The 17018-nt window shown below is 44.6% G+C and overlaps 1 protein-coding gene across 1 annotated transcript in view; it reads right to left on the bottom strand.

The window, feature by feature from the left end:
• Nucleotides 1-16685, bottom strand: part of LOC124619492 (iron-sulfur cluster assembly scaffold protein IscU) — a 52823-nt gene extending 36138 nt beyond the window's left edge. The window contains exons 1-2 of the mRNA XM_047145905.1: nt 16462-16685; nt 16150-16374 (exon numbers count right to left, since the gene is read on the bottom strand). Coding sequence (XP_047001861.1) covers nt 16150-16374; nt 16462-16554 — 318 coding nt within the window. The 5' untranslated portion in view covers nt 16555-16685. The remainder of the gene's footprint in view (nt 1-16149; nt 16375-16461) is intronic.
• Nucleotides 16686-17018: the final 333 nt, after the last annotated feature.

Genomic DNA, 17018 nt, shown 5'->3' with positions numbered 1-17018 from the left:
GTGTGTGTGTGTGTGCGCGCGCGCGTGCGTGAGCTGAATTTGGTTGTTGGTATGGTTTTCTTCGTCTTTCTCTTCCTCTAGTATCAAGGGCGGTAAGTGTATTTGTGGGCATAAGAGCGTGTTTCTTGTCTTTCAAAACTGGTGTTGATGCAATCTTTTTTTGGATTTTTGGGTTGTGTTGTTAGTAGAAGATAATGATGTTGAATTGTGATTGGTAGATAACATGGAGTTTCTTTGACTACATTCGTGAGTTGAAGTTTTTGATATTACGTATATGAGCGAGTTTCAGTGCTGGGGTACCACCTACTTCAATTCAGGTCAAGCTAAGTGCTCAACACCAGATTTGTTGAGCAGTGTGTAGTTTTGTGGTAGCTTAGATTTCGCTTCAGCTATATATGTCAAGTAAAATTTCCAATACAGCTTTTTCTAGGTTTTGCTTTGAGGTTTCATTGACTATTTTCTTTGTTTGATTTTTGCATAGCTATTTGTTTTAGTATGTCCTCATTATTAGGATTGACGTACATTTAGTTTGTCCCGCCCAAAACCCCATAATTCCGGTGGCTGTCTCATTAGTTTCATGTTATTTCTGCAATTTTTTTTTTGTTGTATATGTCTATTACCCACCTACACATAATACCCAAATAAAAAAGTAAAAACAAGAAATATTATTCACAACTTTGAAATAATAAAACAAACCATGAGCAACAGCAAAAACAGTATGTCATTACTACAGTCTCCCTAATGGCCAGCTTATAATTCTCAAACCAGGAGCCCCTCCAAATAGAATGCCATATGTACCACCGACAATGCCACAAACACTGGTCCCTGATCCGAAGTGCTGGAACTTTGGTCAGTCCCACACCTTCTCCGTGAACTTAACACTTCACATACTCTGCAATTAGATCTGTTTAGTGTGTGCAGTCACAGTTACCACACTGTATAAGAATGAAGTAGCTGTCACTTTGACAATGTCACAGTTTAAAGCTGACAGTTGGTACCACAATCTGCAGTTATTCCTTATGTCCTTCCCCCATCTTGGTTACAGATAAAAGTTCTTTTAACAGTGAGAGCACTCATCCGAGTTTGACAGGGTAGAGCAAATAGCTCACAAATGTCTTTTATAAAATCGATAAACTACCAAAAGTTTTGCAGAGTCTTCAACTAAACGCAGACCTCAATTCTGTATGTATCAAAACAATTGCCTGATAACTCTGTCACAGTACCATTTCATTCTGTAGTGGTAATTAAATAGGCCTGTTTAGCAAATATTACACTTTTTGGAAATTAAGACGTGTTATTTCGCTCTATGACCTCTGTGCGACTCATTAAGTAACCTTAAATGTTATACAACACCCATCAACTCTCAAAAGTTACTTAAAAAACCACTGTCTTTAGGTTTTCAACAAAGACTTTATTCACTACACGGTACTGTACTGTTGGGTGTAAGCATAATTACGGGTTTAACCCCCCCCCCCCCCCTACACACACACACACACACACACACACACACACACACACACACACACACACACACAGACAGACAGACAGACAGACAGAGAGAGAGAGAGAGAGAGAGAGAGAGAGAGAGAGAGAGAGCTAGATGCAGTTTATTACTAAGTTCCACAATAAAGAGGGAGAATAATAATGATAAAGTAAACTGTATAGTCTCACCACCACTCTTCCAATTATGTTTAGCACACCAGGTAATGCCCATGCCTCACCTACAAGGTTTAAGTAAACAGACAAGACAAGGCGGCATATACAGTCAGGCCTCCGGCACCTGTCACCGTGTCCAGGGCCGCCAGCTTCGCTACTATGTGGCGTGTGGCTCACAGCACACACCACTGCAGTTGGCGGGCACTGTTTTACATCCATGTGGTTACACCATACCCTTCCACAGGTGGCTACATAGATCTGTGCTCCACCCAGAGGAGGCCATAAATGTCCCAGACTCTGACAGATCAAAATCCACTTCACGTCTCTGCAATGGACACTGCCTGTTGTGACCACTGCTGCTCTCTCTGCCTCCAGAGTTGTCGTGTCATCTTCCCAGTGGCCCAAATCAGCCACTACGCTTCCAACAGCCACTCACAAGGCACCACTTTGTCATGGTTTCCAATGGTTGTCTAAGTGTTCTTTGCCTCTTACTACCATGTCAAACTCTCTTTCCCGCTCCTCGAGAAATGCTCCAGGATGGACAGTTTTCATAAATCATGTTGTGAAGATATTTTCTCTCTCAAGCGTACTTTGTTTCATTACTGTAACAAGCAGTTGTGTCGCTAAAGTGTTTTTATTACTCCTCAGCAGAGGACAGAACACTTTCGCCTTTAATATCTCACTTATCGTCACTTCCAAAATTTATGAAAAAAGTTTATACAGTCCTTCATTGTACAATATACAACACACTAAAAAATCAAATTCAGATGACATCTGGATAAGGAGCTATAAATTAATATATACAGCTGTGTGATGCAATACAAACTGTATGCAGACTGCAACAAATAGTGTAAAGTACAGAAAAACATGTTAAACTCTTAAAATGGTGGTGTTATAGTGATGTGAAAAGGCCATCAAATCCATGCAAATTTTAACTACAGCAAGCTGGTAGTAAGTGACACAACAAGAAATATTGTGTGTGTGTGTGTGTGTGTGTGTGTGTGTGTGTGTGTGTGTGTGTGAATACCATTTCCTATCAAATCTTAGATGGCAGTATGCCTGCTACTCACACAGTGAAAGTTGTAGCAAAAGATGATGTATATTGTGACTATACCAAGCTACCATGAAGATGGAGTTTGAGAGGACCCTGCATTGCTGTAATCCCTTCAGGGAAGTTGGACAGAACAGTTACACAAAACGCTTTACGCAAAGTGAATATGTGGATGCTTTGTATGATCAGTGGCAAAATGACAGACCACCCAATATGTAACAAATTTAAGAAAACATTAAAATGGAAACAAGGGCCTGTGACTGAATCAACTACATTGAAACAGATAGGAATCACAAACCTGCCTACCTCCCCTAACAAGAGGAAACACTGCTTTAGTTGCATTAAATGACAGTCTTGTATTTCTTGGTGAGCCCAAGTGAAAAAGACAAGAAAGAGAGAAAACATGCACAGAAATAGTGCAAGAATGAGTCTGGGGTATTCCAGAGTAAATATGTATCCAGTGTGGAGAAAACACAGAGGGTGAAATAAACATGTAATCTGAAATTATAATGCAACTGAAAGAAAAATTCAGTACTAGCACCATTAAGTATTCAAAAGAGCCAAATGTTGACGCTTCTTCCAAAAAGTTGTAGCATCCATAGGACTGAAAATAAATTATGAGCTCAAAGTGTTTAGTGAGGACAGGACTGTCAAAGAATGTGGTATCTTATCAATTCCCAATCCAAGACAGATGTATCATAACTGAAAACATGCCAAGTCATGTCACAGAATCCTACATCAAAGAAGGTTGTTTGCTATTTGTTTGGGAAAGATTTTGTTTGTGCAAGGGGAAAATGGACCAATGTCATAAACAAAAATGATTGGTATCGGAAAGCATGGAATAGCTGTTATCAAGTATTCAAAGATTAACATCCAGGACTAAAAATAGGATTATCAAATTCTGCTACTTAAGACTAAAGTACTGTATTCCAGCTGGCACCACTGGTACCCACAATATGTGTGTGTGTGTTTTCAGTATTCACCACAATGTGAAGCTCTGTTGAAAGTTTCCAATTTCAAAGAGTTGACACATGATGCTGTCAACTTAACACATATAAAGACACTGTCTTGCTCAGATCATTTGCAATCCTGCACAGCCGAAACATTACATGCCAACATGTGAGAACTGCCTCGGTACAAATTTTTACGCATTATACCTAGGGAGAGGTGTTTAACAAAAATGAGACTGATGGAATAACATACAAACTGCAGACACCTACAGATTGATCACCTCTCAAGACAAGTCAATCTTCTATAGAAGACCTCTTAGAATACGTCACAAGCAAATTAAAAAAAGTCCTGCTACTGTTCCTCATAGTTGTCCAACAGCCTGAATTTCTATAGCAGAAAAGAGGGACTTGTGACAATGAATACATCATAATATGTGCTTCTGCAGATAATGGTCCATTTGTCCTGCAGGATGAGGTCCAAGGGCTTTACTGGAACAATGCACAGACCACCATCCACCTATTTGTTGTTTGTTAAAGACATCCAGAAACTATGCAACAGATCAAATGTCATTTGTCATCTTAACCGACTGCCTCAAACATGACATTGAGTAAGATTACCGGATACTGGGAACCATCCATCTGCTTTGACCAACAACGTTACCACCAAGCTGAAAACTTTCATCTCAAGCATATCCAACATGGCCACCAAATCATCAGTCATAACACCCACAAAAATACAAATAACACACTAACCCATTCAATGACTAAATCCAATTAAATTAGCAGTACAACTGCGGGAACAGGGGGTTCTGGGTGGGAACAACCTAAGATTTCAATAAGAAAAATACCAACACCTTTCAAGACACAACACACTTCAAAAAAAACAACACACTCACAACTTCCAAAAAATAAAACCCGACAAAATCATATAACACACACCATAAGATAAAGGTATCCCAAACTTGAGTTAACCTAAATAGCTCAATTCCAAACCAGGGTATAAATAACCCCCACCCCTCTACCAAACTACAAAAGGCAATATCCCTGTCTCCAATTAACCTATGCAGCTCAACCCTGGACCAGGACCCAGGACCCAGGACAGCAACAACAAACCACTGGAGCATACCACCTCTTCATACACCGCAGTGACACCACACAACACATCACAGTGCAACAACATCATGTCTCAAAGCAGAGGAATAGTATCATACAACCAAATATACCTCACCGAGTGTCCATCTTTTCCATCATTTAGGCCACAGAATGCCAAAGTGCCTGTATTACATCTCGGGTGGTGCCGCAGTCCAGTGATTTCAATGTCTGTGCCACATCACTCAGCAAAGGACCATGTGGTGGTGTTGCTGTCTGTGCCAGTCTATAGTGCATCTGCAATGCTCTGACACCCAGACAGTTGTCTGAATGGTGTTCCAAGAACATTACAGTGTATCATTTTCTTTACACAACTAGTATGATCACGCAATGAGTATGATGATGAATCCCTCCTTCAAGAGCAGTTTGCATAGACTGTTATTCCTACTGGACATAACCAACATCCAAATGATATATTTCTTTTTTCCAATTAATCAGACATCATAAATGAATCTCTAAAACTGACCTAACGCACTTCAGACCTCTGTGGTATTACTGGGTTTGTTGCATCCAAGTATGCAGATCACTGGCAGCTTGCAGAAGTTTCAAATTTTAATGAAGGTAATAATGGGGTTACAAATAGCTTCCTACATTGTCATGGCCCTTCACCTTCATTTGTATACCCTGAGTGATCTGACACCTTTAAATTTTGCAAAGGTTGATGCGATAACAGCAACAAGCCAGACATATGTCAGTTCACCAAAATAAGCCGAGTGTAATATCTTGCTACTCAGTACTGAGGCATGATAAGAGCTTATGACACACTTATGTTGGTTTGCATAAACTGAACCTGTTTGCCAGGAAAACCACCACATTTGGTTTGGATAGTTACATTATGCCTTGCATTGCTGAAAGTTAGAGGTCATAATTTGTTACCTTGCAGTTTGCTATTGGCCTGTTCACCCTCTTACCATCCTGTACATTGCTACAACACCACCTTTCCAATAGTTAAAATGTTTTTCGGTACTTGACACCATTTTGCTGCATTCTGCGTACAGCTTGAACTACTTTATCACTTATCATATCTCCTAATCCGAATATCATCCCATCTTGATTTTTCATGTGTTGTATACTGCAATACGAAGAAGAATTTTTTTTTTTTTCACCAATTTCGAATCTGACATGTTTTGATATATTCAAGGTGAAGGTCACCGACATTCACTGCATAGGTCTACACTGTTTCAATATGGCCATATTTCATATCATTTGAAAGCTTGAACCCGTACCATTACAAAATTATCTGTTTCACAGTTCTATCTTTAATATAACAGATGCTACAGCCATTTTTGTCCGCAAATTTTCGAACTTCAGGTGGCCATTAGTTTTGTCTTACTTGCATTACAATTCTGTAATTCAACACCTTTCAACCTCTCGTCATGTGCTATGGGCACACCAAATCTGTCGAAATTCAGAGATGGACAGGGTGGGACTTGTATTGACTTGACATGGAAGGACTCCTTTGCTGCTCTATGTAGTGCACTTCCAGCAATCATGTTCAAAATTTCAATGATAATGACAACTAGTTTTGATCAACAACTGGAACAAACCTCAGCCTCTTTTAAAACGACATTCCTTATTCTCAATGCTCACAAATTAAAAGCAATGGGTGGAGATATTTATTAATACACTCTCTGATTGATCTGTTTCTCTGCCTATTACTCCTGCTTCTCAGAAGAAAAGCTCTCAGATTTGAGATGAGTCAGGCTATACATCAATTTGCAGAAGCAACCACTCTAGGCTTGTTCTTGTTGTTTTCAGTCCAAAGACTGGTTTGCTGCAGCTGTCCATACTACTCTATCCCGTGCAAGCCTCTTCATCTCCTGATTAACTACTGCAACCTACATCCCCCTGAACCAGCTCACTGTATTCATCTCTTTGTCTCCCTCTTACAATTTTTACCCCCCAGGATTCCCTCTAGTACTAAATTGGTGATCCCTTGATGCCTCAGATGAGTCCTATCAACCAATCCCTTCCTCTAGTCAACTTGTGCCACAAATTCCTCTTCTCCCCAGTTCAATTCAGTGCCTCCTCATTAGTTACGTAATCTACCCATCTAATCCTCAACATTCTTCTGTAGCAACACATGTCAAAAGCTTCTATTCTCTTCTTGTCTAAACTGTTTATCACCCATGTTTCCCTTTAATACATCTCTACACTCCATATAAATAATACTTTCAGAAAAGAATTCCTGATACTTAAATCTATACTCGATTTTAAATTTCTCTTCTTCAGAAATGTTTTCCTTGTCATTGCCAGTATACATTTTATATCCTTTCTACTTTGACCATCATCAGTATGTTGCTTCTCAAATATCAAAACTCATCTACTGCTTTAAGGGTCTCATTTCTTGATCTTATTCGTTCAGCATCACCTGATTTAATTCAACTAGATTACATCATCCTCGTTTAGCTTTAGTTCATGTTCATCTTGTATCCTCCTCTGAAGATACTGTCCATTCTGTTCAGCTGCTCTTCAAGTCCTTTGCTGCTTCTGACAGAATTACGTCTTCATCAGCAAACCTAAAAGTTTTTGTTTCGACTCCCTGGGCTTTAATATGTAATCCAAATATTTCTTTTGTTTCCTTTACTGCTTGCTTGACATACAGAGCGAATAACATCGGTGATAGGCTACAACTCTGTCTCACTCCCTTCTCAACCACTGCTTCCCATTCATGCCCCTTGACTCTTGTTAACTGCCATCTGGAATCTGTAAAATTGTAAGTAAACTTTTGCTCTCTGTAATCTACCCCAGCCGCCTTCAGAATTTGAAAGCGAGTATTCCAGTCAATATTGTCTCACGTGTTTCTACATTTCTCAGGAATCCAAACTGATCCTCCCCATGATCGGCCTCTACCAGTTTCTTCATTCTTCTGTAAAGAATTCGTGTTAGTATTTTGTGGCTGTGACTTATTAAATTCTGATAGTTCGGTAATTTACACATCTTGTTCACCAGATGGAAGAGTTTTGTCATGGCTGGCTCTTCCAAGGCAGTGTTGTCTTCTCTCAGGTCTTGTTTCAACATGAGCCTTTTAGTGCTTTGTCGAATTCTTCATGCAGAATCATATCTCCCTTCCCATCTTCATCTATGTCCTCTTCCCTTTCCATACTATCCCTTGTACAGACCATCTACATACTCCTTCCACCTTTCTGCTTTCCCTCTTTTTTCTTAGGAATGGTTTTCCATCTGAGCTCTTCATATTGGTACAGGTGGTTTTCTCCAAACGTCTACAATTTTCCTGTAGGCAGTATCTATCTTATCCCTAGTGATACATGCTTCTACATCCTTACATTTGTCCTCTAGCCATTCCTGCTCAGCCATTTTGCACTTCCAGTCGATCTCATTTTCTAGACATTTTCTTCAGTTTTAATCTGCAGTTCATAACCAATAAATTGTGGTCAGAGTCCACATCTGATCTAGAAATGTCTTTAAATTTAAAATCTGGTTCCTAAGTCTCTGTCTAACCATTATATAATCAATCTGAAACCTTCTGGTGTCTCCAAGTCTCCTCCATGTCCACAACCTGCTTTCATGATTACTAAACCAAGTGTTAGCAATGATTAAATTATGCTCTGTGCAAAATTCTACCAGACGGCTTCCACTTTCATTCTTTTCGCCCAGTCGACATTCACCTACTACTTTTCCCACTATTGAATTCCAGCCCCCATGACTATTAAATTTTTGGCTCCCTTAACTATCTGAATAACTTCTTTTATCTCATCACACATTTCCTAAATATCCCCATCTGTGGAACCTGTTGCCATATAAACCTGGGAGTGTGGGCTTCGTGTCTATCTTGGCTACAATAATGCGTTCACCATGCCATTCACAGTAGTGTATCCGCATTCCTATTTTTCTTTTTTTTTTTTTAAGTTACTCCTGCATTACCCCTATTTGATTTTGTATTTATAATCCTGTATTCATCTGATCAGAAGTCATTTTCCTCCTGCCACCATACTTCTCTAATTCTCACTATATATAACTTTAAACAATCCATTTCCCTTTTTAAATTTTCTAGCCCACCTCCCCGATTAAGGCATCTTACATTCCACACTCCGATCCGTAGAATGCCAGCTTTGTTTCTCCTGGTAACAATGTCCTAAGTAGTCCCCATCCGGAGATACAAATGGGGGACTATTTTACCTCTGCAATATTTTACCCAAAGCGATACCATCATCATTTAAGAGCTGCATGTTCTCGGGAAAAACTGCAACTGTAGTTTCCCCTTGTTGTTTGCAGTACCAGCACAGCAAGGCTGTTTTGGTAGGTTGGTTGGTTGGTTTGTGGGAGTAAAAGGACCAGATTGCTATGGTCATCGGTCCCTTTTTCCAAAATTGCAAACACCCACACAGAATAAAAACGAACAATGGAAAAGACGACACACGACAAGAAAGACGTAGACAGAGACCAGACAAATGGAATTGAAATCACACAGAGTGTGACAGTGGTTGGCCGACCATAGAGACAAAAAAGGAAAAGTCAACCACTGAAAAAACACACTAAAATTCAGTCTAAAATCGTAGGCCAAAAGCCAGACTCAACACAAAAGGGGACAAACACTTAGATTAAGTGATAAAAGCCCCCCTGCCCAAATAAAATGCAAAACTAAGCCTGCCATGGCAGTGTCATCTGTTAAAAGGGCAGGGAGCATATCAGGCAGCACAAATGTCTGCCTGCTAAAAGGGGACAGGCCAGCGAAATGTGGACCACTGTCGAAGCCACCCTGCAGCGAGACAGAGGCGGGTCCTCACGGCACAGTAAATATCTGTGTGTCAGCCAGGTGTGGCCAATGCGGAGCTGACAAAGGACAACTGAGTCCCTGCGAGTGGCTCGCATGGATGACCGCCACACAGCCGTCGTCTCCTCGCTAGCACGGAGTTTATTGGGTGCGGTCAGATCGCGCCATTCAGCGTCCCATAGCGCGAAAACTTTGCGGCGTACGACTGCTCGCAAATCAGTCTCCAGGAGGCCAATGTCCACAGTTGGTTTACTGGTGGCCTGTTTGGCCAGGCAGTCAACATGTTCATTGGCCCGGATGCCGACATGACCAGGGGTCCACACAAAGACCACAGAGCGGCCGCAACGGGCAAGGGTATGGAGGAACTTCTGGATAGCCATCACCAGACAAGAGCAAGGGAAACACTGGTCGATAGCTCATAAACCGCTCAGGGAGTCGCTACAGATAACGAAGGACTCACCTGAACAGGAGCCGATATACTCTAGGGCACGAAAGATGGCGACCAGCTCAGCAGTGAAAATGCTGCAGCCAGCCAGCAATGAGCGTTGTTCGTAATGGTCCCCTACAGTGAGAGCATAACCGACACGTCCAGCAATCATCAAATCGTCAGTGTAAACAACACCAGAGCCCTGATACGTGGCAAGGATGGAAAGAAAGTGGCAGCAGAAGGCTTCCGGAGGGACTGAGTCCCTCGGGCCCTCTCCCAATCCGAGCCGAAGGCAAGGGTGGGGCGCACACCACGGGGGTGTATGAAGGGGGGCGGAAAGGAGGTGGAAGAGGGAAAAGCCCAAGCCCGGAGAAAACTCTCTGACGCGGGCCGCGATCGTACAAACCAACCAGGGCCAACATTCTGGGAGATGGATGACCGACTGAGGGAACAGGAGACAATAATTAGGATGCCCGGGCAAGCTACAAACATGTGCAGCATAAGCGGCCAGTAAACGTTTGCGCCATAACCGCAGTGGAGGGACACCTGCCTCCACAAGTATACTGTCCACAGGGCTGGTCCGGAATGCTCCAGTGGCAAGTCGGATACCATTGTGAAGGATTGGGTCCAGCACCCGCAATGCAGAAGGGGGTGCTGAACCGTAAGCCAGGCTCCCATAATCCAGGCGGGACTGGATTAACACCTGGTAGAGCCGTAAGGGGGTAGATCGGTCGGCGCCCCAGCTGGTGTGGCTCAAGCATCGCAGACCATTAAGATGCCTGCCGCCAACACATCTGTTTAAGCTGCAAAATATGTGGGAGCCTGTCAACCGGGCATCAAATACCACACCCAAAAACCGATGTGTCTCCACCACAGCAAGAAGTTCGCCGGCAGAAATGCATAACGCAGGTCTTGGCAGCCGAAAACTGGAAGCCACGCGCCACAGCCCAAGATTGCGCCTTGCTGATAGCGCCCTGCAGCTGACGTTCAGCAGCTGCAATGCCAATGGAGCTATAGTAGAGGCAGAAGTTGTCAGCATACAAGGAAGCTGAGACAGACATTCCCACCGCCGCAGTGAGCCCGTTAATTGCAATTAAAAACAGGCAGACACTTTAGACAGATCCCTGTGGTACCCTTTTCTCCTGAGCTCGGGGGGAACTATGGGAGGCCGCAACTTGCACGCGGAAGGTACAGTGCGACAAAGTTTCATAATGAAAATCGACAGCTGACCCCATTGACCCCAACCATGATGCGTAGAGGGGATGTGATGGCACCATGTCATATCATACGCCTTCCGCAAGTCAAAAAAGACAGCGACGAGGTGCTGACGGCAGGCAAAGGCCATATGGATGGCTGACTCCAGGCCCACCAGATTGTCGGCGGCAGAGCGGCCTTTACGGAACCCACCCTGAGACAGAGCCAGAAGGCCCCGAGACTCGAGTACCCAACCCAACCGCCGGCTCACCATGCGTACGAGCAACTTGCAAAGAACATTGGTGAGGCTAATCGGGTGGTAGCTGGCCACCGCCAATGGGTTCTTGCCAGGTTTCAAAACGGGGATAACAATGCCTTCCCGCCACTGTGACGGAAACTCACCCTTGACCGGTTGTAAAGGTCGAGGAGGCGTCACTGGCAAACCACTGAGAGGTGTTTCAGCATCTGACAGTGGATGTGATCTGGCCCAGGAGCTGTATCAGGGTAAGCGGCTAGGGCACTGTGGAATTCCCACTCACTGAATGGAACATTGTAGGATTCAGGATGGCGAGTGTGAAATGAAAGGTTCCGACGTTCCAACCACTCTTTGATGGAGCGGAAGGCCAGTGGGTAATTCACAGAAGTGTTCCAGAGAGCAAAATGGTCTGCTAAGCGGTTTGCAATTATGTCGGAGTCAGCACAAACTGCTCCATTCAGGGAAAGCGCAGGGACGCTGACAGGGGTCCGATAGCCACTAATCTTGGCCTAAACCTGCAATGGAGAGATATGGAGGCCAATGGTGGAGACATACCATTCCCAGCACTCCTGCTTGTGCTGGCGAATGATGCAGTGGGCCCACGCATGGAGCCTTTTAAAGGCAATGAGGTTGTCTAAGGAAGGATGCCGCTTGTGACGCTGGAGCACCCACCTGCGATCTTTAATCACCTCGGCAATGGCAGGCGACCACCAAGGCACAGTCCTCCACTGAGGGGACCCAGAAGAACAGGGAATGGCAGATTCTGCGGCAGTAACAATGCCGGTGGTGACAGAGTGAACTACCGCATCAATGGCTGCATTAGAAAGAGGCTCAATAGCGGCAATGGAGGAGAACAAGTCCCAGTCAGCCTTATTCATAGCCCATCTGCAAGTGCGCCCAGAAGAGTGACGCCGTGGCAGTGACAGAAAGATCGGAAAGTGGTCACTACCACACAGTTCGTCATGTACACTCCATTGGGCAGACAGTAAGAGACCAGGGCTGCAGATCGAAAGGTCGATGGCGGAGTACGTGCCACGCGCCACACTGAAATGTGTGAAGGCACCATTGTTTAAAAGGGACAGGTCGAGTTGTGTCAATACATTCTCAACGGCGGCACTTCGACCTGTTGCCACCAACCCACCCCACAGCGGGTTATGGGTGTTGAAGTCGCCCAGTAACAGGAAAGGTGGCGGCAGTTGGGCTATCAGCACAGCCAGGACATGCTGTGGGATATCACCATCCGGTGGAAGATACAGACTGCAGACAGTAACAGCCTGTGGCATCCACACCCGAACAGCGACAGCCTCTGAAGGTGTTTGTAGAGGGACAGATTCGCTGTGAAGAGAGAAGGACATAGATGCAGACACCACCAGATACCCTTTCATAAGCTGCCCGATTCTTATAATAACCCCGATAGCCATGGAGGGCGGGATTCGCATCGCTGGCAAGCAAGTTTCTTGAAGAGCAATGCAGAAGAAACGGTGAAGGCTGAGAAGTTGTCGGAGCTAGGCAAGATGGTGGAAGAAATTGGTGCATTTCCACTGGAGGATGGCATTGTCCATGGCTGAGAAAGGTGTGAAGGGGCTGGGAAGCCAGATTACACCACTGTGTCACCTGCTACCACCGATTCAGTACCCGTGCGAGTGACATCCATTGCGTCCGAGGGTCCGGCGAGATCTAGGTCCTCAGCAGACACGAGAATCTCTACCTCATCCTCAGACGCAGAGCTTGTGGGAAGTGGTGGAGTGGGGTGCCACCGCAGCTTCCTTGGTCTTATGGGTCCTCACTTTCGCTTTCTCGCACTGATCCCTTGGTTGCCCTCACTGGGAGGGCTTCTTGGAGTCAGTCTCTGGGACAGAAGACGATTGCGAAGCCCTACGACCAGCGATCTGTGGCTTCTTCAGCCACTGGTGGGTGTCTGCTGTGCTGCTGGGAGGAACCTGGGAAGGGAGTGACCCAAGGGATCCCTTCCTAGCAAGAGAAGCCGAAGAAGACTTACACTTCTCCAGCCTGGAAGTGGGGACCGGTGTCCCCAGTGGTTGAGGTGGTGCTGCTTCCGAGGGAGGTGATGCAGGAACAACAGGGAGGGAAAAGCCCCCCACCATCTCGGGGGCAGGTGTGTTCCTTCGACTCAGAGCTGACTGCAACTGTTGTAGCTGATGGAACTGTAGCAGGAGTGACAGTGGCGGCATAAGAAGACGTCATGTGCATGGGATGAAGCCATTCAAATCTCCACTTAGCCTCAGTGTAGGTCAGTCAGTCCAGGGTCTTGTATTCCATTATTTTCCTTTCCTTCTGCAGAATCGGACAGTCCAGCGAGCAAGGGGGATGAGAGGCGGGGCACATGCAGTATCAGGATGGGAAGGATGACCACAATCAAGACACAAGGCTGGAAGCACAGCAGGAAGACATATGGCCGAACTTCCAACACTTGAAGCACCGCATTAGGGGAGGGATATAGGGATTTACATCACAGCGGTAGACCATCACCTTGGCCTTCTAAGGTAATGTGTCACCCTCGAAGGCCAAGATGAAGGCACCGGTGGAAACTTTATGATCCCTCGGACCCCAGTGGACGCACCGGACAAAATGGACACCACGTCACTCTAAGTTGGCGCACAGCTCGTCATCGGACTGTAAAAGGAGATCCCTGTGGAAAATAATGCCCTGGACCATATTTAAGCTTTTATGGGGCGTGATAGTAACTGAAACATCCCCCAGCTTCTTACAAGCGAGCAAGGCCCGTGACTGGGCAGAGGATGCTGTTTTTATCAAGACTGAACCAGACCGCATTTTGGACAAGCCCTCCACCTCCCCGAACTTGTCCTCTAAATTCTCTACAAAGAACTGAGGCTTCACGGATACAAAGGATTCTCCATCAGCTCTTGTACAGACAAGATACCGGGGCAAATATGTTTCACTGTCATTCATAGACTTTCGTTCCCCCCCATGGTGTGGACAGGGAGGGGAACGATTTAAGGTCATACACGTTAGCTTTAATGTGAGCCCTCGAACGCTTAGAGACTGCTGGTGGCTGGCCACCAGTGAGAGGTGATGTACCACGCATCATTGCGGGTCATCCGCCCTGATGCCACCTACTCCGACCAAGGGCCCTCCCCACGGGCGCCACCCAGCCTCAGCAAGGGCTATCTGGCAGGATGGCCATTGCCAGGAGTCTCGATGCCCCAGGAGGATAGGCATCTATGCCTTGGCATAAGTGGAGAGTTAACGGTGCAGGCATCAGCAGAGCGATCCCTGTGTTGTCAGGGGGCTACAACCAACAGGGTACATGGCAGTCCCATCACAACGGACTGGCTACCGTGCTGGATCTTAGGTGCAAAAATGTCCAAGGTCGTCGTCTCAGCAAAAGGCAACACTGCATAGTGCATAGTGGTAATCACACCCAGGAACGTATCCTCGCCCAAGAGATGGAAAACGGGCGGGACAGTATTGCAAAGACGACAAAGCCGGCTAAAGGTCTCAAAGCATGACAGATACAGTGCACCATGTAAGGCGCCCTTCCCCAATCGGCTCACTCTTCGGAAGAATTTAGAAAGATGGAGGTCAAACCTGAGATGGGACCATCACATAAGGCCAAAACTTTTGAGACTCCTTTTAGTCGTCTCTTACGACAGGCAGGAATACCGTGGGCCTATTCTAACACCCGAACCCGCAGGGGGGGGGGGGGGGGGCGTTTTGGTTGGCCTATCTGTATTGCTGAGGCACACAACCCTCCCCACCAACAGCAAGGTCCAGGGTCCATAGGGTACTCTAGACTTATGTATAATATATTTACAATCAATTACAACTACTGCCAATTGCACCCATTAATAATTATGAAAATCACACACAATTATTGAAATCATAAATGTGAGTAGATTAGCATTAGTTCAAATTATTTGCTAGCACTTTTTACAGATGTAGCCTGCATTGGGTGCTTCTGCCAATTTAAGTGTAAGTTTGACATGCTCCATATCCCTGAAGGCCGTGCGCCATGATAGAATTTATTCAGCACAATGTGTGTATGAGGAAAAACCTTGTTGAATAATTAGTCCAGCGCTTTTCTGGGTAAAAGCTACATACCAGAACCCCCTTGTGTGTATGGAACAGACATGAACAGTAGGCTGTAATACCAGTCAATTTGTTAACACAACCTTCATTTGGTTTTCACATTCACTGGCTTCACCAATGCACAACCAGTTTGTCACCTATCACCTTTGGCTATGCTACAAGAAGTTGGAAGGGTTTGGAACACGTGATGCACATTCTTCTGAAAATGAGCCAATGTGACCAGTGACAAATATAGTTAGTCTTTCTCCTAGTAGCACTGTCACCAGACTCCGCAGGAACAATGTCCTCAACATTTAACTTTAGTGCAGCCAGAGACCTAGGCTGGGTAGGATTACTGACCATTTGTAGTTAAATGTATATTGTATTTAAATTAAATGTGTCACACTACAGGACTCTACAGATGGTGGTTTACAATAAAATATACAACTACAAAAGCTTCACTGAACGTTATTCGTGTGTTGAAATTTGTTAGGATGAAAAAACTAAGTTGCTGTCCTCTACTATGGCACACTCTGTGCACCCCCATGCTTTATCAGGAATGTATTTTTCAATAACAATAACTTCTCATTCACTCAAGTTCCACAGACCCCTCAGGATGTGGAACAAGTCAAAGTGTACATTAACACTACATATGGTGCATAAAATTCAATTTTTACTTACAGTTTTCCCCTTGACCCATTCTGTTGCCAACGAGCTAGAAGCAATTGCTGAGCCGCAGCCAAATGTTTTAAATTTGGCGTCTATAATTTTTCCGTTATCGTCCACTTTTATCTGAAGTTTCATCACATCACCGCACGCCGGAGCACCAACCAACCCGGTCCCAACTCTGCTGTCATTCTTGTCCAGTGATCCCACATTTCTTGGGTTTTCGTAGTGATCCAATACCTGTCAAAACCAATGATACACAATAGTCTAGTTCCGATTTTCATTTCTTAGAAAGCTCGTATTGCGCAGTAGGCCTAAATATCTTACTTTTTCATGATAATACAATGCTGGGGTACTTGTGCACCGCACTTTCAGCAGAGACGGCCGCAAAGTTTTTGAAAGCCCTCTGATCAACGACATACTGCACAACTATCGTTGCGCTTCTATTGCACAAAAATTTTCTGCTGTTGCACCACAAGAACTGCGTAGTGCGTACTTCTCAGCTGCTGCAGAACAGACTAAACATCAATATAGTACCAGAGATAAAATTATTTCGTTTTTTAGTCAATAATACCGCTGCCTTCTATATCACGAATACTAGCACTACAGCAACAGACCGATAGCAGCGATTGCTGTCACTCAAAAGAATCTAATGGAAATACTCATATACTCTGTGACGCTTTAATTACGCTCATTTTATTTTCGTAACGGCATCGTGGGTTTGAGAAGAAAATGAGTTTTTGTTGATAAACGTTTATTTTCACTCTCCATGCTTCACGTTCAAAAGAACACTAACAGTAATCAATAAGCAGAAAAACTTTTATGTTATGTACTGTAGTGGCCCAGTGGCTTAATAACACCTTCGACAATGGAACATTCTCTAT

Source organism: Schistocerca americana, chromosome 6 (genome assembly GCF_021461395.2).
Source record: "Schistocerca americana isolate TAMUIC-IGC-003095 chromosome 6, iqSchAmer2.1, whole genome shotgun sequence".
Lineage (NCBI taxonomy): Eukaryota > Metazoa > Arthropoda > Insecta > Orthoptera > Acrididae > Schistocerca > Schistocerca americana.
This window is presented reverse-complemented; position numbering and strand designations above follow the sequence as displayed.